Source organism: Oncorhynchus mykiss, chromosome 1, assembly GCF_013265735.2.
Source record: "Oncorhynchus mykiss isolate Arlee chromosome 1, USDA_OmykA_1.1, whole genome shotgun sequence".
Taxonomy (NCBI): Eukaryota; Metazoa; Chordata; class Actinopteri; order Salmoniformes; family Salmonidae; genus Oncorhynchus; species Oncorhynchus mykiss.
The window spans coordinates 87,471,325-87,497,955 of record NC_048565.1 but is presented as its reverse complement, the minus strand read 5'-3'; the positions used below and the strand labels follow the sequence as shown (position 1 = coordinate 87,497,955).

Below are 26,631 nucleotides of genomic sequence, written 5' to 3'. Positions count from 1 at the left end.
CACACACACACACACACACACACACACACACACACACACACACACACACACACACACACACACACACACACACACACACACACACAAAGACACGAAAACAGATCCTTCCTCATCCACAAGCATAGTTGTTATGCTGATGACACGGTGCAACAGCAGTAGCTAGAATCACTGGCTAATGATGCTGTCAGTAGGGGTCACATCCTACTCACACACACACGGATGTTAATGGGACAAGAAAGCAATATCAACAAACAAAGACTGTTAGGAAGGGAGAGTATGTACAATGTTACAAATGATGTATAAATGTCAAACTCCACCATACACCCCCGATGAAGGTGTGCCCCTCCTTTTGGAGTCCAGCTGGTTGGTAAACCAAGGCTATACCTTCTCATTTCAGAGTTGAAACAGGAGGCCTTCTTGGGTGGCCGTCTGCATTCTTTCACAGTCCTTAATACAACATGTTGTCATTTACAGGCATGAAGGTTTAAAACCAGGATAACCATAAAGATAAGCCACCTGCACACTGTTGAGAAGTGGCCAATTAGCCAAATGTAAGCGAATGCGATATGGAATTGTGAAGGCTGTATAATGGACTGAGCTGTATAATGTACTGAACTGTATAATGGACTTCTAATGGACTGAGTTTGGTAGACTTAGTGGCCACCCAGGAGAGACATTGGCATTAAGGACCTCAGGGAATGTAAAAATACCTCATTACTTGCATTTCATATAGATAATGGTATACGAATATTAGTGATGAATTTATCATCATATCTTAAATAATGCAGAGTGCGTTTCCAATCGGCGCAATGGAAACCCTCTCCCTCTCCCTTTAGAATTAGAATTAAGAACATGAATAAGTTTGCAAGAAATAATAATCTGTGCATAGGAATAAATATTTGAACTCGATCTGTGGGTTAACTTCCAAGGAGCCGGTACTTCAAACTGCTTCGGAAATTAAAGCTTCACTGTAGATATGCTTTAGTCAATGAAACCACATTATATGTGATGAGGATTCTGTTATTGTACACCTATTATAATGCTATTTAGGATAGAGCCAACAGTAGATATCTCACAAAGGCCGTGGGTTTGACAGAAGAATATTGGTATTGTTTATGTTTTTCAGTCACAAGACAATTACAGAAGCACAGTGTAATTATTTGAATCAGATTAGCTGAGTTTACACAGCAATAACAGCAAGGTTGGGGGTCTATTTATTTTTATTCAGGCAGTTAAAATCCAATTTTAAGATGAGGAAAAATCATTTGAAAAAAAAAGGCTAAGAAGCTATGTGCAACTGTTTTCCTGAGAAGTCCAAATATGTGCTGTCTGGATATAATCCAACCTCCAATCACATTCTATGAAAACAAATGGCATCTGGTGGCGGTGCCAAAACATGTTTACCAAAGTGCCCAATGCACCACGAGCAGTTTCAGTCATGAGGACTACTTTATATTATAGAAAACATCACAAAAGGTAATTTCATTATTAAATCCCATGGGATGTTTTTTAGGCATTGTCTGGTAGTAGAGGAGGAGCTGCATCATAATCCCAGTAGAGGATTTACTGTGAAACATTACCTACACGTTCATTCAGATGATGTAACGCACGGGCGTGTACAGTACGTACTGCGTAGCATTCTCTATTCAAGGTCATGCAATACTGCATGTGAGAGAAGCATCTTTCAGGCAGACAGGGCTATTCCCATAGACACGAAGAAGGTATTCTTTAAAAGTGTGTTTTTACAACTAGTGTGGTGACACATATACATGGCAAACTGTCATAAACCTTACAATGATCTATTCATGGGACATACGAGAGAACCATTTTACAGGCAGATATGAACATTTCCATCAACATAAAGGTATTTAACTAGTACCTCGGTGTTTGTCCAACTCACATTACAACACTATGAACTGTGCTGTCATCATGCATCATGCATAAATGGAAAAATACCACAAAATATCCTAACTTTCACAGTTAAGTTATTATCTTATTCATAAAGATAATTGTATGTATCGGTAAAGTAGCATCTCCAGCTCTTACCCACATGCCATTTACAGAGTGAGACTGGGTCAGCAAGGTCTGTCATAATGAGCAGCTAGTCTTGACAGCTTGCCGCCTCGCTTTCAACCTAGGTCAACCATACATAATAACTGAAAGGACATGCCTAATATAGTGATACTGCATGAAGGAATAGCTGGTGTAGATATGCCTTAACATACTGTATAAAGTCAAGTCCAAAGAGATGACAGGTGTCCATGGCTGAATGTACACAACCCGTATACAACAGCTGAAATAAATCCTAGGAAAATATATGGCTACATGCTTCACAATGTAACACCTTCGCACCTATCTGATAGATTGGTTTGATCAGTCTGTTGTCACAGAGAATTTTCCTGTGCAGCAGGAAATGCTAATTGTAGTGTATTCAAGGTTTGAAAAAAGTATTCTAAAGTTTGTGATTTCCACTTTAAAATGTTAGATACGGGGGCCTCCCGGGAGGCACAGTGGTCTAGGGCACTGCATCGCAGCGCTAGCTGTTCCACCAGAGACTCTGGGTTTGCGCCCAGGCTCTGTCGCAGCCGGACGCGACCGGGGGGGCCATGGGGCGACACACAATTGGCCTAGCGTCGTCCGAGTTAGGGAGGGTTTGGCCGGTAGGGATATCCTTGTCTCATTGCGCACTAGCGACTCCTGTGGCGGGCCGGGCGCAGTGCACGCTGACCAGGTTGCTCGGGGCACGGTGTTTCCTCCGACACATTGGTGCGGCTGGCTTCCGGGTTGGATGCACGCTATGTTAAAGAAGCAGTGCGGCATGGTTGGGTTGTGTTTCGGAGGACGCATGGCTTTCGAGCTTCGTCTCTCCCGAGTCCGTACGGGAGATGTAGCGATGAGACAAGATAGTAACTACTAACAATTGGACACCACGAAATTGGGGAGAAAAGGGGGTAAAATTAAAATAAATAAAACATTTTTTAGATCCTGTATGAAACAAGTTCCAAAGAGATACCAGTCATCCATGGTTGTTCTAAACTAAATGGAAGAATATTCTAAATTAGCTATTACAAAATAGAAGAATATTCTAAATGAGCTATTACAAAATAGAATAATATTCTAAATGAGCTATTACAAAATAGAATAATATTCTAAATTAGCTATTACAAAATAGAATAATATTCTAAATGAGCTATTACAAAATAGAATAATATTCTAAATGAGCTATTACAAAATAGAAGAATATTCTAAATTAGCTATTACAGAATAGAAGAATATTCTAAATTAGCTATTACAAAATAGAAGAATATTCTAAATTAGCTATTACAGAATAGAAGAATATTCTAAATTAGCTATTACAAAATAGCTTAGTTCTCACATTTGAAAGAATATGCTTTTTCTAGAACTTCAAGTCCAAGAGATACCAGTTACCAGTAATCCTTGTTTGTAACAAAATGGAGGAAAACTGTACAATTACGAGCCGAACTCACTCACTAATTTAACGTCATTAGCTGAAAGACAGGGATCTGAGAGGCAGTGAGTGACTATTATCAGCCATGTTCATAATAATAACTCTTTACAACCAAGGGCTCATATATGGCAAGAATCAATTACTGTTTCAACTCAATAGGTCCTGTTAAATGATGCTGCTCAGAGATACCCCAAAAAACAACAGAACATCGCTCAGAGATACCCCAAAAACAACAGAACATAAAAATGGGTGAGTCTTTCCTTTAATCAGGAAACACAGATGAGCCAAATGACATGAATGGAATTCTATTCCTTTAGAATGTGGAAGGATCGGGTGACACTGAGCATGCTATGGAGAAGGTCACGTTTTAGAGAGCTCCTGGTAAAATCATATTTTAATGGCATATTTCCAGTCAAAAAGAGCACAAAACATTTTATTACGATGGGGAAGGTTCCATCTCTCTCCTTTAGAATGTGGGAGGTTCCATCTCTCTCCTTTAGAATGTGGAGGTTCCATCTCACTCCTTTAGAATGTGGAAGGTTCCATCTCTCTCCTTTAGAATGTGGACGGTTTCATCTCCCTCCTTTAGAATGTGGAGGTTCCATCTCTCTCCTTTAGAATGTGGAGGTTCCATCTCTCTCCTTTAGAATGTGGAGGTTCCATCTCTCTCCTTTAGAATGTGGAGGTTCCATCTCTCTCCTTTAGAATGTGGAGGTTCCATCTCTCTCCTTTAGAATGTGGAGGTTCCATCTCTCTCCTTTAGAATGTGGAAGATTCCATCTCCCTCCTTTAGAATGTGGGAGGTTTGCCTGTAAGCCTTTTGTGACTGCCTGAACTGTTGCTTGGCTATCAAGCACTGGACAACTGTCTCACGCCTCAGAGAGTATTCACTCACGTCCTGTCATGTGGAAAGCTTGTCGTGTGGAGACATTAGCATAGTGCCAGTGCAAATCAAAACAAATCATGTGTATAGTGTGTCAACTTTGACATGTCTGACACAATAAGATGTGTGGATCTTGCCACAACCAGCACCGTGGAGCAGTGGGGTAAAGTAACTCAGTAAAAACACTTCAAAGTACTACAAGTCGTTTATGGGGTATCTGTACTCTACTTTACTATTTCTATTTTTGACAACTTTTACTTTTACTTCACTACATTCCTAAAGAAAATAATGTACAATTTACTCCATACATTTTCCCTGACACCCAAAAGTATTCTTTACATTTTGAGGACAGGAGCATGGTCCAATTCACACACTTATCAAGAGAACATCCCTGGTCCTTCATCCTGCATCTGATTTGGCAGACTCACTAATGCTTCATTTGTAAATGATGTCTGGGTGTTGGAGTGTGACCCTGGCTATCTGTACATTTAAAAAACTATACAACTGTATCGTCTGGTTTACACAATATAAGGAATTTGAAATGATTTAAATTTTACTTTTGATATTTAAGTATATTTAAACCAAATACTTTTAGACTTTTACTCAATTACTATTTTACCGAATGACTTTCACTTTTACGTGAGTCATTTTCTATTAAGGCATCTTTATTATTACTCAAGTATGACAACTGGGTACTTTTCCCACCACTGCTGAGGAGAGAGAAACCGACTAGATAGAATATGCTTCTGTCTGGAATAGAAGTGATTATGTGAACATGTACATTGACAAGTGAAAGACAGTCCATGCACCAATCAACATGTCCTCATAACTGACATTATGAGGCTAAAACAAATGAATTCAGGTCCTGTTGAGCTGCCTGCCCTTCCTCTTCTTCCCTCCTCCAGTGATTTGAAAGTAAAATGGCCTCCAAGTGTACTGAACAATAGGGGTGAGCATAATGCAGTGGGACTACTGAGTGACTTGACTGAGATCCAAAGTGAATAAAAGGCCTCACTATGCGCTGCTGAGACGGAGGCTGAGGGAGACTGCTGCAGTGCTCAGCTCACTGAACGCAGCCCAAATGGCGCCCTACTGCCTATATAGTGAACAACTTTTGACCAGAGCCCTATGGTCCTGGTCTATGGGCCCTGGTCAATAGTAGTGCACTATAAAGGGAATAGGTGCCATTTGGGACACGAGCAGCTCAGGACTTTGGCAGGTGACAGTGCATTAGAGCGCTGCCTCCCTCACACACTTCATTTGCCAATAAAACTCCCCACTGCCATTTTACACACGGCGCTGTACAGTAGCTCAGCTTAGTCAGAAACCATAAAACATAACTATCTGGCAATGGATTTATAGGGTTCTCTCTGTACAGTCTAGTATTATAAACTGGATCTCACATTGTGCTGGAATTAATGAGAATGGTAGTTCACAACCAATCACCAGTCTTTTAATTCAAACTAGGAGAGATATGAAGTCACAACAAAAGATGTCCTACTGCACTCCCCTTCTAAAGCTGCATTGTGTTTATAAAGCAGTGCTCTCCTTCTAAAGCTCCACTGTGTTTTTAAAGCAGTGCTCTCCTTCTAAAGCTGCACTGTGTTTGTAAAGCAGTGCTCTCCTTCTAAAGCTTTCTGTGTTTTTAAAGCTGCACAGTGTTTTTAAAGCTGCACAGTGTTTTTTAAAGCAGCACTGTGTTTTAAAGCTGCACTGTGTTTTTAAAGCGGCACCGTGTTTTTAAAGCTGCACAGTGTTTTTAAAGCGGCACAGTGTTTTTAAAGCTGCACAGTGTTTTTTAAAGCTGCACAGTGTTTTTAAAGCTGCACAGTGTTTTTTTAAGCAGCACAGTGTTTTTAAAGCTGCACAGTGTTTTTTAAAGCTGCACAGTGTTTTTAAAGCTGCACAGTGTTTTTTTAAGCAGCACAGTGTTTTTAAAGCTGCACAGTGTTTTTAAAGCTGCACAGTGTTTTTAAAGCTGCACTGTGTTTTTAAAGCTGCACTGTGTTTTTAAAGCTGCACTGTGTTTTTAAAGCGGCACAGTGTTTTTAAAGCTGCACAGTGTTTTTAAAGCGCCACTGTGTTTTTAAAGCGCCACTGTGTTTTTAAAGCTGCACAGTGTTTTTAAAGCTGCACAGTGTTTTTAAAGCTGCACAGTGTTTTTAAAGCTGCACTGTGTTTTTAAAGCTGCACTGTGTTTTTAAAGCTGCACAGTGTTTTTAAAGCTGCACAGTGTTTTTAAAGCTGCACAGTGTTTTTAAAGCTGCACTGTGTTTTTAAAGCTGAAGTGTGTTTTTAAAGCTGCACAGTGTTTTTAAAGCTGAAGTGTGTTTTTACTTTTAGTGACAGAGGTGTGGTGGAAGGTTACCTCTGGATATTCCAGACGTCTTTTTACCTACTTGTAACCGTTTCGTTGTTCCTCCCTTTCTTCTTTCCCTCCCTCCCTCTCTCTCCCCCTCTATCTCTCTCTCTTCTTCCCCTTCTCTCACTCTCTCCCTCTCTCTCTCTCCCTGCCTTTCTCTCGCACCCTCTCTCTCTCCCCCTCTCTCTCTCTCTCGCTCCCTTTCTTCTCTCCATCTCTCTCCTTCCTTCTCCCTCCTCACTCTAATCTGGTTATTATAAATCCTCTAATTCAGAACCAAAAAATAACATAATTATGTTGTCACATGCTAAACATGTTATTGCTGTATCAGAAGCCTCTTGGTTTGCTGGTGACCTTGTATTGTATATCCTAAGCTATTCAGCCTTCCATTCGCCCTCCGAGTACAGAACGACACGTCAATTCTCTCACACAATAGGGGCACTTAAGACGCCTATTATTGAAGTCGAAAGCAGCACGCAATCCTATGGGGCTCACTGTGGTCAAGAAGTACACTACTTCGGGTATAGGGTGCCATTTGGGACGCAAGCAATAACGTCTGATGGCCAACGGTGGCAATGCTAGTTAAATGAGCCCAGCCATGTAATAATGAGACAATGCCTCAAGATGTTGATCCTCTGGTGCAGTTGCAGCAGCCAGAAATTTAAGTGGCACAATTTAGACTCCGGGGTTGATTTTGAGCTTTTTATTTCAGTGTCAAATATGCCTGCAGTGGAAGAAGTGACAGAGAAGGAAGAGTGAAGGCAGACAGCGGGACCTGGTTGCTATCCTGGAGAGATCAAACCCTGGGTTGCATCCCAAATGTCACCCAATCCCTTATACGGTGCACTACATTTGACTGGAGCCCTATGGGGACTGGTCAAACATAGTGCACTAAATAGGGGTCAAAAGTAGTGCACTAGATAGGGAATAGGGTGCCAAGTTGTTTGTCTAACTCTAGAGAGGGCTGGCTCTAGCCACTAATACACGTTTCAGAATAGTGTGTGAAACCAGACTGTATTGGCTGGAATTTCTTATTTCACATTGTCCTTTCAGCAGGATTCCAGAAACTATGGTAGCTGTGTAACCAAGCCAGCTCAGTACAGCCTCGTTTGGCTCGGCTTGGTTCAGCTCAGTAGTGTGAAAAGCTCTTAACCCTACTGACATGAGGGCTATGCAGAAGACATGAATACTATACTGTAGCTATGGCAGATTCTCAGTGAGACAAAAAGAGCAAAGACAGAGTCCGTCTAACGCCATGGGCTCGTCATCAACAGACTTCACAGAACAACACAGCTGCTGTCCTGGACAACATGCCAGAAAACACATGACAGACTGTACAGAACAACACAGCTGCTGTCCTGGACAACATGCCAGAAAACACATGACAGACTGTACAGAACAACACAGCTGCTGTCCTGGACAACATGCCAGAAAACACATGACAGACTGTACAGTACAACACAGCTGCTGTCCTGGACAACATGCCAGAAAACACATGACAGACTGTACAGTACAACACAGCTGCTGTCCTGGACAACATGCCAGAAAACACATGACAGACTGTACAGTACAACACAGCTGCTGTCCTGGACAACATGCCAGAAAACACATGACAGACTGTACAGTACAACACAGCTGCTGTCCTGGACAACATGCCAGAAAACACATGACAGACTGTACAGTACAACACAGCTGCTGTCCTGGACAACATGCCAGAAAACACATGACAGACTGTACAGAACAACACAGCTGCTGTCCTGGACAACATGCCAGAAAACACATGACAGACTGTACAGTACACGCTTCACTAGACATTTACACCCAAATGACTCATATTAGCTGGATAAGAATATAAATTACAGTTTATGTTTCCAACTTCTTGAACTTTATCAAAAGTCCAACTTTGACGACATTATCATTTAACATTATTTAAGTTGGTTTATTGTTTCCTGAAGATGTGTTCAGGAAGACACAGCATATTTTGTTATATTTGTTTGTGTGTGGATCTTAATTTGATCACCTTGTTGCAGGATAACTTTTCTGCAATGCAGGAAATGTACAACTTCAAATCATATTGTAGTCAAATCAAATGAATACACTTCTGGTGTATTTGAGGTGTATTTGAGTTATTAAAGGGCTTCTGAGGTTGCAATTTCCACTTTGACATTTCAGACTTGATTTTCCTTTTAAAAAATGTATCAACCCCTACCAAAATGTCCATTGATTACAATCTACGTAATAATACATATTTCTTGTTGCTGCAGGATTATTTGCCTGCTGTAGCAAACTGGCTCAAATTAAGAACCTACATCTGTATATAGTTTTAATTGTTGTCAATAGTATGTAGAATTATCACCATTAAAGCATTCTGCTTGGATAATTCATGTCATGAGAGCATCTACCATTCAAAAAAACAGGTAACCTCATAGTTAAAAATAAGCATCCTTATCTGTTGTGGACAGACAGCAATGTCATGCAATAACATTTACCTCCACAACTGATTCTGCTGTACAAGCAACAATCATTCACCATTAATGTGGAAAGAGTAGATATGAATCAACAAATTAACACTGCAGTAATGTTTTAATCAACTAATGTACGTATATAATATGTTCTTATTGTCTTCAGCACCATCACAATTAACATCCCCAAAGCATTAGGTCATTCTGCATCGAGGTCTAGCTTGGATTCATCTTGGGCCTAAACTAACCACCTCTGATATTGAATTCCGTCTGACAGGTTAAGGCATTGAAGGACCGGTCAGCCAGTGTTGCTGCCATGCTATGTTGTTGTCTCTTATGCAGTGTGTTGTCTCTCTTTATGCAGTGTGTTGTCTCTCTTTATACAGTGTGTTGTCTCTCTTTATGCAGTGTGTTGTCTCTCTGTATGCAGTGTGTTGTCTCTCTTTATGCAGTGTGTTATCTCTCTTTATGCAGTGTGTTGTCTCTCTGTATGCAGTGTGTTGTCTCTCTTTATGCAGTGTGTTATCTCTCTTTATGCAGTGTGTTGTCTCTCTTTATGCAGTGTGTTGTCTCTCTTTATACAGTGTGTTGTCTCTCTTTATGCAGTGTGTTGTCTCTCTTTATACAGTGTGTTGTCTCTCTTTATGCAGTGTGTTGTCTCTCTTTATGCAGTGTGTTATCTCTCTTTATGCAGTGTGTTGTCTCTCTTTATACAGTGTGTTGTCTCTCTTTATGCAGTGTGTTGTCTCTCTTTATACAGTGTGTTATCTCTCTTTATACAATGTGTTGTCTCTCTTTATGCAGTGTGTTGTCTCTCTTTATACAATGTGTTGTCTCTCTTTATGCAGTGCGTTGTCTCTCTTTATGCAGTGTGTTATCTCTCTTTATGCAGTGTGTTGTCTCTCTTTATGCAGTGTGTTGTCTCTCTTTATGCAGTGTGTTGTCTCTCTTTATGCAGTGTGTTGTCTCTCTTTATGCAGTGTGTTATCTCTCTTTATGCAGTGTGTTGTCTCTATACAGTGTGTTAGCTCTCTTTATACAGTGTGTTGTCTCTCTTTATACAGTGTGTTGTCTCTCTTTATGCAGTGTGTTGTCTCTCTTTATGCAGTGTGTTGTCTCTATACAGTGTGTTATCTCTCTTTATACAGTGTGTTGTCTCTCTTTATACAGTGTGTTGTCTCTCTTTATGCAGTGTGTTGTCTCTCTTTATGCAGTGTGTTGTCTCTCTTTATGCAGTGTGTTATCTATCTTTATGCAGTGTTATCTCTCTTTATGCAGTGTGTTGTCTCTCTTTATGCAGTGTGTTGTCTCTCTTTATGCAGTGTGTTGTCTCTCTTTATGCCGTGTGTTGTCTCTCTTTATGCAGTGTGTTGTCTCTCTTTATGCAGTGTGTTGTCTCTCTGTATGCAGTGTGTTGTCTCTCTTTATGCAGTGTGTTGTCTCTCTTTATGCAGTGTGTTGTCTCTCTGTATGCAGTGTGTTGTCTCTCTTTATGCAGTGTGTTGTCTCTCTGTATGCAGTGTGTTGTCTCTCTTTATGCAGTGTGTTGTCTCTCTTTATGCCGTGTGTTGTCTCTCTTTATGCAGTGTGTTGTCTCTTTATGCAGTGTGTTGTCTCTCTTTATGCAGTGTGTTATCTCTCTTTATGCAGTGTGTTGTCTCTCTTTATGCAGTGTGTTGTCTCTCTTTATGCAGTGTGTTGTTTCTCTTTATGCAGTGTGTTATCTCTCTTTATGCAGTGTGTTGTCTCTCTTTATGCAGTGTGTTGTCTCTCTTTATACAGTGTGTTGTCTCTCTTTATGCAGTGTGTTGTCTCTCTTTATGCAGTGTGTTGTCTCTCTTTATGCAGTGTGTTATCTCTCTTTATGCAGTGTGTTGTCTTTCTTTATGCAGTGTGTTATCCCTCTTTATACAGTGTGTTGTCTCTCTTTATACAGTGTGTTGTCTCTCTTTATGCAGTGTGTTGTCTCTCTTTATGCAGTGTGTTGTCTCTCTTTATACAGTGTGTTATCTCTCTTTATGCAGTGTGTTGTCTCTCTTTATGCAGTGTGTTGTCTCTCTTTATGCAGTGTGTTGTCTCTCTTTATGCAGTGTGTTGTCTCTATACAGTGTGTTGTCTCTCTTTATGCAGTGTGTTGTCTTTCTTGTCGTGATGTGTGTTTTGTCCTGTATTGTTATTTTTAATCCCAGCACCCGTCCCCGCAGGAGGCCTTCTGCCTTCTGGTTGGCCGTCATTGTAAATAAGAATTTATTTGTGACTGACTTGCCTAGTTAAATAAAGGTTAAATAAATAAAACAGGTTACCCAGACAGGGTTTGCATCCCAAATGGAACCATATTCCCAATATAGTGTAGTGCACTACATTTGACCAGGGCCCATAGGGATTCCCATAGCGCTCAGGTCAAAAGTAGTGCACTACATAGTGGATACGGGACCATTTGAGAGGCAGACAACCTCTGCCATGCCGGGTCAACCTCTGCCATGACGGGTCAACCTCTGCCATGCCGGGTCAACCTCTGCCATGACGGGTCAACCTCTGCCATGCCGGGTGTGGATGTCAGAGTAACAGGGTTTTTATATAGAGGCCTTGTCCATGCTTTAGTAACTGATATGATTCCTCATCAGGAGCAGGAAAGAACCCCCAGTTTGTGTTGCTGCACACACACACACACACACACACACACAAACACACACACACACACACACACACACGCACACGCACACCCACTACTTAACACTGTTTTGCTGCCACAGGAGACTCGGGCTGTGTCCCACATGACACCCGATTTCCTATGGGATACCCTATGTCCTCTGGTCAAAAGTAGTGCACTATATAGGGAATAGGGTGCCATTTAGGATATAGACTATGTACTCTTTTAAACCCAGTGGTTATCCAGATAAAAATGGAATTAAATTCAACCTCTCTCTACCACACACAAGCGCGAGCACACACACACACACACACACACATACAAACAAACACACAAATACACACATAAACACACTCAAACACACACCCAGGAAAGACACACACTCAGGAAAGACACACACCAACCCTGCTGAACTATAAATAGATGCTAGAAGAAAATCTTAATAAAAAAATAAGCTTTTGCTTTTAAACCGTTATTAACATGTTGATAGAACAATGTCAAATGCTGCGTTTGGAGAAGAGATCTGACTCCATGGACACATTAGGACGATGTGGGGTGATGTCGTCCACCGTGACACAGCTCTTCTCAATAGTTTTGTCACCCTTGAGATACACATACTTCATCCCATTTTTTATTACACATGTCCACCGTTGACAACAACACAGGATAGAGATTGAAGTTATAGAGCAGACACGTTAGAAACATTACTTGGCTCTCCATGTTTAATAAGGCTACGCTCATAATCTAGTATTTGAGATGTTTTTAAAATCAGAATATGGTGCACAGCTAACGATGGACGGCAATGAATGTGGCTATAATATATATCATGACCTAATCCCCTATGAAATCCCTACGAATATCTAATATATATCATGACCTAATCCCCTATGATATCCCAACGAATATCTAATATTCATCATGACCTAATCCCCTATGATAACCCTACAACCATCTAATATATATCATGACCTAATCCACTATGAAATCCCTACGAATATCTAATATATATCATGACCTAATCCCCTATGATATCCCTACGAATATCTAATATATATCATGACCTAATCCCCTATGATATCCCTACGAATATCTAATATACATCATGACCTAATCCCCTATGATATCCCTACGAATATCTAATATACATCATGACCTAATCCCCTATGATAACCCTACAACCATCTAATATATATCATGACCTAATCCCCTATGATATCCCTACGAATATCTAATATATATCATGACCTAATCCCCTATGATATCCCTACGAATATCTAATATACATCATGACCTAATCCCCTATGATATCCCTACGAATATCTAATATATATCATGACCTAATCCCCTATGATAACCCTACGAATATCTAATATACATCATCACCTAATCCCCTATGATATCCCTACAACCATCTAATATATATCATAACCTATGATATCCCTACGAATATCTAATATATATCATGACCTAATCCCCTATGATAACCCTACGAATATCTAATATACATCATCACCTAATCCCCTATGATATCCCTACAACCATCTAATATATATAATGACCTAATCCCCTATGATATCCCTACAACCATCTAATATATATCATGACCTAATCCCCTATGATATCCCTACGAATATCTAATATACATCATGACCTAATCCCCTATGATAACCCTACGAATATCTAATATACATCATCACCTAATCCCCTATGATATCCCTACAACCATCTAATATATATCATGACCTAATCCACTATGAAATCCCTACGAATATCTAATATATATCATGACCTAATCCCCTATGATATCCCTACGAATATCTAATATACATCATGACCTAATCCCCTATGATATCCCTACGAATATCTAATATATATCATGACCTAATCCCCTATGATATCCCTACGAATATCTAATATATATCATGACCTAATCCCCTATGATATCCCTATGAATATCTAATATATATCATGACCTAATCCACTATGAAATCCCTACGAATATCTAATATACATCATGACCTAATCCCCTATGATAATCCTACAACCATCTAATATATATCATGACCTATGATATCCCTATGAATATCTAATATACATCATGACCTAATCCCCTATGATATCCCTACGAATATCTAATATATATCATGCCCTAATCCCCTATGATAATCCTACAACCATCTAATATATATCATGCCCTAATCCCCTATGATAATCCTACAACCATCTAATATATATCATGACCTATGATATCCCTATGAATATCTAATATACATCATGACCTAATCCCCTATGATATCCCTATGAATATCTAATATACATCATGACCTAATCCCCTATGATAATCCTACAACCATCTAATATATATCATGACCTATGATATCCCTATGAATATCTAATATACATCATGACCTAATCCCCTATGATAACCCTACAACCATCTAATATATATCATGACCTATGAAATCCCTATGAATATCTAATATATATAATGACCTAATCCCCTATGATATCCCTACGAATATCTAATATATATCATGACCTAATCCCCTATGATAATCCTACAACCATCTAATATATATCATAACCTATGATATCCCTATGAATATCTAATATACATCATGACCTAATCCCCTATGATAATCCTACAACCATCTAATATATATCATGACCTATGATATCCCTATGAATATCTAATATACATCATGACCTAATCCCCTATGATAACCCTACAACCATCTAATATACATCATGACCTATGATATCCCTATGAATATCTAATATACATCATGACCTAATCCCCTATGATATCCCTATGAATATCTAATATACATCATGACCTAATCCCCTATGATAACCCTACAACCATCTAATATACATCATGACCTATGATATCCCTATGAATATCTAATATATATCATGACCTAATCCCCTATGATATCCCTACGAATATCTAATATACATCATGACCTAATCCCCTATGATATCCCTACGAATATCTAATATATATCATGACCTAATCCCCTATGATATCCCTACGAATATCTAATATACATCATGACCTAATCCCCTATGATATCCCTACGAATATCTAATATACATCATGACCTAATCCCCTATGATATCCCTACGAATATCTAATATATATCATGACCTAATCCCCTATGATATCCCTACGAATATCTAATATACATCATGACCTAATCCCCTATGATAACCCTACAACCATCTAATATATATCATGACCTAATCCCCTATGATAACCCTACAACCATCTAATATATATCATGACCTAATCCCCTATGATATCCCTACAACCATCTAATATATATCATGACCTAATCCCCTATGATATCCCTACGACCACCTACACACCAATACAGCCTTCTACTCCAACAACAATACCCAGTTCCTACAATGTCACGTGGTCCCATGGTCAATGACAAGGACCTTCTATACTCACTAATGTTTTACAAACATAGAAAGAAACGGAACATCTCATTTGCATACACTCAAAGCAATCCTTTCTGCCAGCCAGGCGGCACAAAATGCTCCGTTTTCTATGTGCACGGGAGCAAAGGCCAAGGGGGAGAATCACAGAGACCGGCTCAACTCAACTAAACTCCATGCAGTCGTTCTATGTTCTGTGTGATCAGGAGTGGAGAACCAGGAAAAACCAGAGACGGACCAGCTAGACTCAACTAAACTCCATGCAGTCGTTCTATGTTCTGTGTGATCAGGAGTGGAGAACCAGGAAAAACCAGAGACGGACCAGCTAGACTCAACTGAACTCCATGCAGTTATTGTGAGGTTCTATGTTCCATGTTCTGTGATCTATGTTCTGTGTGATGAGGAGTGGAGAACCAAGAAGAACCAGGGAGAACCAGAAACCAGCTGAACTCAACTGAACTCCATTCAGTCATTCTATGTAAGGTTCTACGGTTCTACTTTCTGTTTGATCAGAAAGCTGCTAATTGTTCCCCAGGGGTTGTATTATTTGACGCGTGGTTCCATCTGTGACTGTTTCCAAAGGGGGATCGCTCCTATAACATTGGTTCATTATTTTCTGTTGTGTGTTTTTTCAAAGTGTAATGTGTGATTCATTCTGCTTGGATCACTGTGCCGGAATGACTCCCTCTTTAATGTGTCTCCCTCTGAATCTGTCACCACACCTCACACACACACACACACACACATTGTAAATCTGCCACCACACCTCTGTGCTCTTATCTCTCCTCTCCACATATACAGGATTTGGTTGAGTCATCACAACACTCTTTTGAAGTGGCTCCTAAACATTCAGACTTGATACATGTATTTATTATGCAACAGATACTCTAAAATCAGTCTGTGTGTGTGTGTGTGGGCTGTGTGTGTGTGTGTGGGGGGGGGGGGGGGTCTGTCTGTCTGTCTGTTGTCTGTCTGTGTCTCTGTGAGTGTGTGGGCTGTGTGTGTGTGTGTGCGTGCGTGCGTGCCTGTGTGTGTGTCTTTATTCTGTCTCTATCTGTGTGTCTGAGTTACTAATACGACGTAGAATAAACTAGCAAACAGTGAGTGTGTGGGATTTCACTACATGGTGACAGTTTCATGGGGTATTTGAAGAAAAAGGATGGAATCCTCCGGAAGCAATTAAAGGCATTTGTCACACTTGCCAGCGTAAGCTGAGATGGTGACAGGCCGATGCAGATAGATACTGTGTGTTTGTGGGACAAAGAACAGTAAAAAAAATACCACTTCTTAGTTTTCTGTCGAACCCTTGACAACAAATGAAAAGCTGAAGAAATCTGGTCATCTGCAACCCAGGCATCTGGGGGAGAGATTATTCATCATTTACAAAGCAAGGGAAGAGAGCTTGGTATTACGCTAGCTATATTCCAAAACAAAGGCCTAGTCAGGCACGGGCGGGTGTGCAATATTTTTGGAGTAATGTTGAAAGTCTAACACCGTATACTGTATAAACAGGACCAAGAACAGACTAGAATCTGAGAGAATGGTTTTGGGAGCATAGAAATAACAATGAATAGAAAGGGTGTCTCCATTCAAGTCAATGGTGACATAATTGGTGGGTTTTTGAGTGTGCCCATGCCAGGAAGTAAAAGCAGAAAGTGTAACCTTCAATCTGTACTGTGATTTGTTGAGTCAACTCAAATAACATTACAAAAAATACATTCCATTACATGAGCCACATCATTTAACATCGTTTGAATGAACATTCTACATTACCATGGCAATCCAGCATCAGTTGATAGAACATTCCAAAAGACCATGGAAATGATTGCATCATAATACCAGGCAGCCATTGTGAGTGTGCCCATGAGTTTACAAGTCAATTGCCAGGGTTAGAGCTTCCAAGCCCATTCTATTCATTCTGATTTCCATGTTTGGGAGTTTCTGATGCAGTGTTATGTATTCTGGATCAGTATGCTGGAATGATCCAGAATATATCCAGTATTCCAGTGTTCTGTACTATAGACCAGTATTCTAGAATATTTTAGAATATATCCAGTATCCCAGTATTCACTATTCTAGACTATAGTATTCTGTTGTGTCAAGACTATGCGTTGACTCCGTAGTCTATCTCCTGTTCTAATTTAAAGGCATATTCCAATCATCCCTTTAATAAGTTTTGTGGAGGTCTGTAAACACTAAATAGACTCATTTTAATGAACAACTGCTAAACCGAACGTTGGATTGGTTTTGAGTGCTTCAGTGTTGCTGTAGTTCTATCCTAATGAGAGATGTCATCTACAATGGGGTTAAAAGACTAGATATTTATTTCCTTCAGTGTGAATATGTAGTTGCTACACCATCACAGCTCCTCTCTCCATGGTCCTGGGAATGAGAAAACACTACCATAGTCATTGGTGATGATACACATCACCAATGCCTGAAAACCACTGGTCATTATCAACCAATAATTGCAATATAATTGTATATTAGAGATGAGCAGCATACATGATGGTGGGCTGGGCTGTGGAGGAATATGGACCAGGCGTATCTCATGTACAACACCCGCTCCTCTTGTAGCTTTGGTCTAGGGATGCATTGCATTGTGAGGTCAGCTGTGTGTGTTTTTTGTTTCACGGCCCACAACCCAACTCTGTAGACAGACATGCACTATACAGGTAGGGGGGTAGAGAGGGGTTAAAAGAGGCTATTGACGTGCACAGTTGACTCTAGCTCTGGCCCAAGTTGTTATTGTCCGTTCCACTACCAAGGGATGTTTGGTTAGTAGAAGAATAAGCACTAACGCCCTGGACCAGAGCTAGGTTGACTCAAACTCCCAGCTGGCTCATCTATATATGCATACATACAAACAATGCTCATTGAACTGTAGTATAACTGCAGTATGTTAGACATACAGCATGTTTGGGGCTGGTTACTCACCCTCCTTTGCTGGTCGTTTAACCTCTGCACTGATGTTGCACACCTGCCCAGCACGGATTTGTGGAGTCAGGCATCCCTCCGTTTGGGGATTTAAAGGCAAAACCACGTTGTTAAGCAAAAGCATACTTTCTGATTCTCCGTCGCCTAGGTGCTGGGGACAGGTGCATTTTGTATACACTATTCCACATGATTCCACAGTTCCTTTCTCCGATTTCAGGCAGTTTTCCAGCCACGTGCACAGCACCTGACATCCAAATTGACTGGGGCTCGCCTTGTTCAAGACCAAGAATTCCACCACAGACTTCTCCTCTTCGTCCGTCTTCTGCAATCCGTTATAATCGTAAGGGAAAACCCTCCGTAGCTGCACGAAATTCTTGTCATACTGCAAAAATATATACATATTCTTGGAATCACACAGGTACACTATAGACTCGTTGTTTTTCAGCAATTCATTGATCTTCTCGTGCGAGTAGTGATCGAATTGATAAGCAAGCAAAGAGAACTCGGAGCAGCTCAAGTCTCGTTTGTATAGTTTAAGGTAGATGCTGTATTTGGTAGGGTCAGGGTTCTCCAACGTCCATGTGCAATTCGTGTAGTTCTTGGGAAACATCTCAGTCACTGAGTAAGATCCATATATGACCCCCTTGACCAAAGTGGAACACCAGTAGTCTTGTGCACCAGTTAATCCAAACATAACCAGGAGATAGGTGGAAAATATATAAATCAACTGGTTACGAATAGCCTTCATCCTATGTCATTTGGCCTGCAAGGGGGAGAGATGTAAAAATGACACCAAGGACTCTTAAAGACACAGTTAGTAACAGTAAACAACATGAACCTGTGTAGGCCTAATACAGGGTGATCTGATTATACCAACGTTTAGTTCATAGTGAGGCCTCAACCTTTTCCGCCTTGGAAAACACCTGACCAACCCTCATCATTCCTGTTCCACTGTTACATTACGGCGGGCAGTATCCCGCTCCTCTCCCTTGTTGCCTTTTGCGAGAAAGATAAAACTTTGGACAAACACTGCCACCTTGTGGTTGCTATGGTCGCTTGATTTGGGTCCGCATAAGGGATCAATGAAACTCGTGTCAGTCGTTATTGAGTTGTAATTAATTGGACCGATTGGCAGAACTAGGGAACCGTCCATCTTTGTAATATTTCCAACGTGATGGGGCTCGCGTGTTCATATGTGTGTGTCCGTCACAAAGAAAGAGAGGTGTGTGATTGTGAACAGTTATCATATTGCTCTGAGAGGGACATATAGGCTGCATGTGGTATTTTATTGGAAGTGAGCTCATTTTGCGCAACTATGTTCTCCATTACGCATCGCGGAGAGGGGCTTTAAACCATCGATATTCATTATGAGAATAATGAACTGGATTATGTCTTCGGTGTATTCCAAGTCCCTGCCAAAAAGGGTTTTGATTCTGTGTCTATTTTATTTTATTTATTTCCGAATCCAAGACCATACTGCGTGATATGCTGTAGGCTATGTTACACGCCCATCCATCCAACCTGTATCTTTCCTCAATTCAATAGTGGACTAAGAACTGGTTTGGAAGTCCATTATACACTAATTTCATATAAAGACTCAGTGGGAGATTAACCAACCCACACATTGACACAAATACAGCATCGTGACCCCAGTCCCGATTTTCTTAACATAACTAACATGGGCTTTCTTCTCCTCCCTTATAGGCAGCTAATGATACCTGTAACGTTCTTCCATCTACTAATAGACAGATCTGGATCACGTATCGAGTCGCGAGAGAAGGAGAGAGGGTGTGAGGGAGAGAGAGCGAGAGAATGCATGCGATGTCCTGATTGTATTAATCCTGCAGGCATTGCAGCTGTGAGCAGTGTCACAGTGGTGTGTGAGTAGGCGATGGAATTAAGTCTATAGAATATTATTCTGAGAACATGAGAATAGTAAGATTTCAAACATTGAGGACTATAAACCTAATTTGAGGACATTAGTATAGGTTATGCATGATAAAATGACAAAGAATGCGATATAATATAATGGCATATTGTGCTGCCAAATGGACAGAATGTTGTCTTTTGGTTTGGGACCTGTTCATATAGTACCTAAATGCCATTTATCTGCAAATATTCTCACTAATGGATAGATCATTCTTGCATTATCACTGTTTATAAGATTCATAGGGTACATGCCGTTCTCTGAAAACAGAAGTCCTTTTGCTGAACGGACATGGTTTGAGCGCTTATCGAGGATTACAATTTGGTAGAGGATGCAAAAACATCCGCTTATTTTTCTCTCAAATTAAAGTTGTTTTTCCTCCTGTTTTGCAAAGCGATGTGAATATGATTAAATATCAACTCAATCCCAATTCACTGACACATAGACGGCGCTAAAACCAGATTTTTGCCCATTTTTTGATAAAAGGCGCACAGAAATAAATCTGTTAACTTATTCCAACCCAGTGTAGTCTATGTGTGTCCGTCCCATGGTTGGAATCCCTCGACGCATGTTAGAGCCTATTCATTCGAAACAGAGATACAATGCTGCAGCCACAGAAATGTTGATCGAGATGGAATATTTCAACTTTCAGACGAGGCTATATCGGTTAAACAGAGATCGTTGCAGTAGCCTAGCTGGCGTGGAATATGTTGGTATTATCTGAATGCCTGGCTGCTTTATCTGTCTACAGCCATAAAATCATAATAGCATACTACTACTACTACTAATAATAATAATAATGCAATTAATATTATCCCCAAAATTACCTTACACTCCGGAAGCTATGGCTATTTTTCCAAAATACTTGACCACATCCTTTATGAAGAGCAAAATGTGCTGTCTCCGTGCGAATCGATACTTCCCATAGCCCACAATAGAAGTCCAATGCAACAAGATGATCGTCAATGGGCAAAAAAAAAATGCGTTAGACTCCCGTCTGGATCATCTCCTCCGCGTCGCTTTTTTCCATTAAAACGGACCCAGTGAGAAGCGAAACAACTCGCGACAGCCCAATAGAGGAATAGTAGAATAATTGGGGGGACAAAAATCTACCAAATTACCGTGAAGGTATACCTCTATGGATCGTCGACGGGTCCCTTCGTGTCTTTTCTCCAGATATATTAGCCTATCAATACGAGGCAGCAAGTAGTCCAAAAAAATCCTTAGCGGACGGATGTTTGAATACTGAGTAAGTATGGAGGAGAGATAGAAACCGCTCTGCTCGCTCACCCTGCTTAGGACTGGGGCTGCAATATCACGTCACAGCCACTAAGATAAAGCACGTATGGACGTTTTCTTGCTGCGTCTGGTATACCACTTTCCCACCCCCACCCTCTGACACTCTTACATAGCCTTCCCTTAATTCAGAGCATAGGGATGTTCCCTTGGACTTGGACCCGAGGTTTTGTGCCCACTGCCCAGACAGACAGGCTACTACTGCTCCTGACGAACCGGAACGTTGGGTTGGGGTTTACCATTCGTTGTTGGAATATTGGGGTATTTTGGCTGCAAAGACGGATGAGCTGGCGCGCGCAGGACAATAAAAAAACTCATATTCTATCATCATGGGACATTATAAGCGGATAGTGGAATTACCCTCCTTATGATTTTGAAACAAGGATATTTTCAGATTTTTTTATAGATTTCTTCTACTTTTTTTGCTGATGTGGCAGGTGTTTTGTGTGCTGTTTTGAGACAATGTCTGAAACTTGCCTCTGTCTGTAGTAATTAGTGTCTTCTTCTGTTCTTATGCAAAGTAGCCTACAGAACATATCCTCCCTCCTCTTCACGACTGTGTATGTAGTTGTTTCTTGTATTTAGGTCAAAACACTATTAGGTATGCATGTTTATGTTCATCGAATGATTTGGGGGGTATTGTTGAGCAGTTTAGTCAAGCTATACCACTTCATCCGTTCTAAATGTTGTATGGCGGGGACTTCAGAAAAGTCGTTTTTTTCGACGTTGACCTAAATATGGCAAACTTTTCACTTAAGTTAATATTTTGGTAATATGCTTCGAGGTAAGAATGTATCTAATTGAGTCAACTAAGTTAATGGTATAACTTTGTTTTCTTAACATTTTTACTTTTGTTCAACCATAATACGAGTTCATTGCGCATTGCTAAATAAATAAACCGAATTGATCGTAACAGACAATATCAGCTCGCTTTGTTTTTACACACGTATAAATGCATTGTATCTGTAACGTGTGCAACTCTAAGTTCTTAGTCCTAATGGAACAAGAGGAAATTTGATAATAATGACCAAACATACATCAAACATGTACTGTTTCCTCTGAGTCTATAACCATACGAAGGGTGAGAATTGGTTCAGTGGTTATTACTGTGGAAGTCATACCCGAACATCTGAATGGTTAAACACAGGCATAAGAGCGTATGTGGTTGGTTAGTTGTACAGTCCGCTGAACAGTCGTTTCGAAAAGCGCCAGAGACTGGAACAGGCAACTGGAGAGTTTGCTTCAAGGGCGGACATGAAGGTTGACTGAGCTAAAAAGTGAAACGATCATGGAGGGCATCCCACACACACATTCAAAGGGTTATGTTACTGTCGGGCATGTCAATGGTTTAGCAGCATACTCCTTGTCGTCAGACAGTATAGGTTGAGTGAAGAGTGAGTTAGGCTACCTAAAGGTCCGTTACGCGCGTTCGTATACCATTAAATAGACCCACTGACAGCTAAGTGGACTAACTTGGGGAGCGTTGTACGTGTTTTTAAGCAGTTAGTGCTCGTAATGTTCCTGGCCAACATACAAATTGTCGAAATATTGCTGTTTTTCCTACCTGATAATTAATTGCACACACCTGGTAGCCAGGTCTAAATTAGTCCCTGATTAGAAGGGAACAATAAAAAAATATGCGTTGGAACTGGCGAGGTCCAGAGATGAGTTTGTGGGTTCTATATTATATAAAGACGCTTGACAGTTGAGATGGCAGCTAGTTTAATAAAGCAGATGCCTCCACTACTAGATTATGACCGGGCACCGGGGCACGGGTATGACACACTTTGTCTGTTATGGGGTTGAGGAGCAGCGAACCGTCTCTAAAATGGTTTGTGATGCACATTTGCGCTGCCTGCCTGCTGGGAGTCGAGAGGGTGGACACTGTGTGTCTGGTCGAAGCTGTCTCTCTCAGTGCATTGTGAGTTCATTTATATGATCCGATCCTCGTGACAGGCTGCAGTAGATGCAATATCCAAAGCTATGGCTATGGATTATATGTATATATGATCCATAATATGAAATAAAATATATGGATTATATGTAATGGATGAATGCTATGCTATGAGTCCCTGTGTTTATGAGCTATACTGTGCTCGTCTCTGTGCTCTCAAAATATAATCATATCCCTAGGTCTATTTAGCAATAGCAAAAAACGGAATGATGATTTAGTGACTGTGGTGCCATGAGAGTGTATGTCAGCCCGCAGAGACACAGCTGGGAGCTGTCCCTTCAGCACCACCCTGGACATGACCCCTGGGGGTTTCAGCACTGCAACACCATGGACAGCAACCTCTGACAAGGCACCAGTACAGATTACCTGCTGTGCAAGAGCATGGACAGCAACCCCTATACAAGCCACAGCTGTGGCAGCAGACCCTAGCCCCTTCAGCACCATGGACAGCAGCTCTTATACAAGCCACAGCTGTGGCATCAGACCCCAGCCTCTTCAGCACCATGGACGGCAGCCCTTGCTACAGCAGCCCCCACAGCTTGGTTCCAAAACGGGCTATATCATAAAAATGTAGGAAAACAAAAATGTGCCTTTTAGTCTTCATTTAATTGTAGATGTGTGGTTAAGGTTAGAGTTAGTTTTAAAATCAGATTTTAAGAAGATAAATTATATAAATAGGTGAGGTTTTGACTTTGCCCAGATAGTAACGATCCTACAGCTGCAGCACCATGATCATCTACCTGCTTCATACCAGCCACAGCTGCAGCACCACGGTCATCTACCTGCTTCATACCAGCCACAGCTGCAGCACCATGATCATCTATCTACCTGCTTCATACCAGACACAGCTGCAGCACCACGATCATCTATCTACCTGCTTCATACCAGCCACAGCTGCAGCACCATGATCATCTATCTACCTGCTTCATACCAGACACAGCTGCAGCACCACGATCATCTATCTACCTGCTTCATACCAGACACAGCTGCAGCACCACGATCATCTATCTACCTGCTTCATACCAGACACAGCTGCAGGACCATGATCATCTATCTACCTGCTTCATACCAGACACAGCTGCAGCACCATGATCATCTATCTACCTGCTTCATACCAGCCACAGCTGCAGCACCATGATCATCTATCTACCTGCTTCATACCAGACACAGCTGCAGCACCATGATCATCTATCTACCTGCTTCATACCAGACACAGCTGCAGCACCATGATCATCTACCTGCTTCATACCAGCCACAGCTGCAGCACCACGGTCATCTATCTACCTGCTTCATACCAGCCACAGCTGCAGCACCATGATCATCTATCTACCTGCTTCATACCAGCCACAGCTGCAGCACCACGGTCATCTACCTGCTTCATACCATCCACAGCTGCAGCACCATGATCATCTATCTACCTGCTTCATACCAGCCACAGCTGCAGCACCATGATCATCTACCTACATGCTTCATACCAGCCACAGCTGCAGCACCATGATCATCTATCTACCTGCTTCATACCAGACACAGCTGCAGCACCATGATCATCTATCTACCTGCTTCATACCAGCCACAGCTGCAGCACCACGGTCATCTACCTGCTTCATACCAGACACAGCTGCAGCACCACGATCATCTATCTACCTGCTTCATACCAGCCACAGCTGCAGCAGTACCCATTAGTACATATTCAGCACCACAGACAGAAGACACATTTGCAGCAATATGCTCACAACCACAGCTGCAACAACTAAAAATGTGTTTGGAACCATTGATATCCTATTAAATTACTCCTAGAATTCTAGTAGGTAATACTATGTCCAGAACCATGCACAGCTCCCTAACAGGGAGAGGTATAGGGACCATGGACAGCTCCTTATTAAGTGGAGGTACAGGGACCATGGACATCTCCCTGACAGGAGGAGGTACAGGGACAATGGACAGCTCCCTGACAGGAGGAGGTACAGGGACCATGGACAGCTCCCTGACAGGAGGAAGTACAGGGACCATGGACATCTCCCTAACAGGAGGAGGTACAGGGACAAGGACAGCTCCCTAACAGGGGGAGGTACAGGGACCATGGACAGCTCCCTGACATGAGGAGGTATAGGGACCATGGACAGCTCCCTGACATGAGGAGGTATAGGGACCATGGACAGCTCCCTAACAGGAGGAGGTACAGGGCCAGCTCCTTGACAGGAGGAGGTACAGGGACCATGGACAGCTCCCTAACAGGAGGTGGTACAGGGACCATGGACAGCTCCCTGATAGGAGGAGGTATAGGGACCATGGACAGCTCCTTATTTTGTGGAGGTATAGGGACCATGGACAGCTCCCTGACAGGAGGTATAGGGACCATGGACAGCTCCTTATTATGTGGAGGTATAGGGACCATGGACAGCTCCCTGATAGGAGGAGGTATAGGGACCGTGGACAGGTATAGGGACCGTGGACAGCTCCCTGACAGGAGGAGGTATAGGGACCGTGGACAGCTCCTGCATCCCAAATTCCACTCTATTCCTTACATAGTGCACTATGTAGGAAATAGAGTGCCTTTTGGAATGCAGACATTGATTCAACGATCTCTAGTTGCACAGCTGTTGTGTGCGAGGAACTAATTGTTTATCTCAAGCAATTGTACATCTGGAAAGATTCTAATGCCATGTGGCAGCTAACATTTCTGTTGAACCTGGCACTGTGGATTGTGAACACATATTTCAAGGTTTGGGAAGTTTGTCTCTACAGAAATGTATTCAGTTTAAAGGATTGAGGCATATTATAAAGACCTTTGGATTTAAAATCGTATTGTGTACTGAACGTGATATCACACATTATATTAGTAAGCAATAAGGCATAAAGCAATAAGGCACAAGGGCCAATATACCACGGCTAAGGCCTGTTCTTAGTGCCTGGATACAGCCCTTAGCAGTGGTATATTGGCCATATACCACAAACCCCCGAGGTGCCTTATTGCTATTATAAACTGGTTACCAACGTAATTAGAGCAGTAAAAATAAATGTTTTGTCATACCCATGGTATACGGTCAGATATACCACAGCTGTCAGCCAATCAGCATTCAGGGCTCAAACCCCCAAGTTTATAATATTAAATAGAACATTTTGGATCCTGCCATCACAATAGTGTGTTCTTACGATCCCAAAACGACAGAACAAGAGCTGTCTGCTCTAGCACAAGCTCCACCTTGCCCTCTGATAGGCTAGCCATATTGCTTACACCTATCAA

The 26,631-nt window shown here is 41.4% G+C and overlaps 1 protein-coding gene across 5 annotated transcripts in view; it reads right to left on the bottom strand.

The window, feature by feature from the left end:
* The window catches only part of LOC118966047 (adhesion G protein-coupled receptor B3-like), a 168,534-nt gene extending 147,082 nt beyond the window's left edge, over positions 1 to 21,452 (bottom strand). For all 5 annotated transcript variants that reach the window (XM_036987999.1, XM_036987983.1, XM_036987989.1 and 2 more), the window contains exons 1-2: positions 20,965 to 21,452; positions 18,211 to 18,973 (exon numbers count right to left, since the gene is read on the bottom strand). In XM_036987999.1, coding sequence (XP_036843894.1) covers positions 18,211 to 18,958 — 748 coding nt within the window. In that variant the 5' untranslated portion in view covers positions 18,959 to 18,973; positions 20,965 to 21,452. The remainder of the gene's footprint in view (positions 1 to 18,210; positions 18,974 to 20,964) is intronic.
* Between the last annotated feature and the right edge of the window lie 5,179 nt (positions 21,453 to 26,631).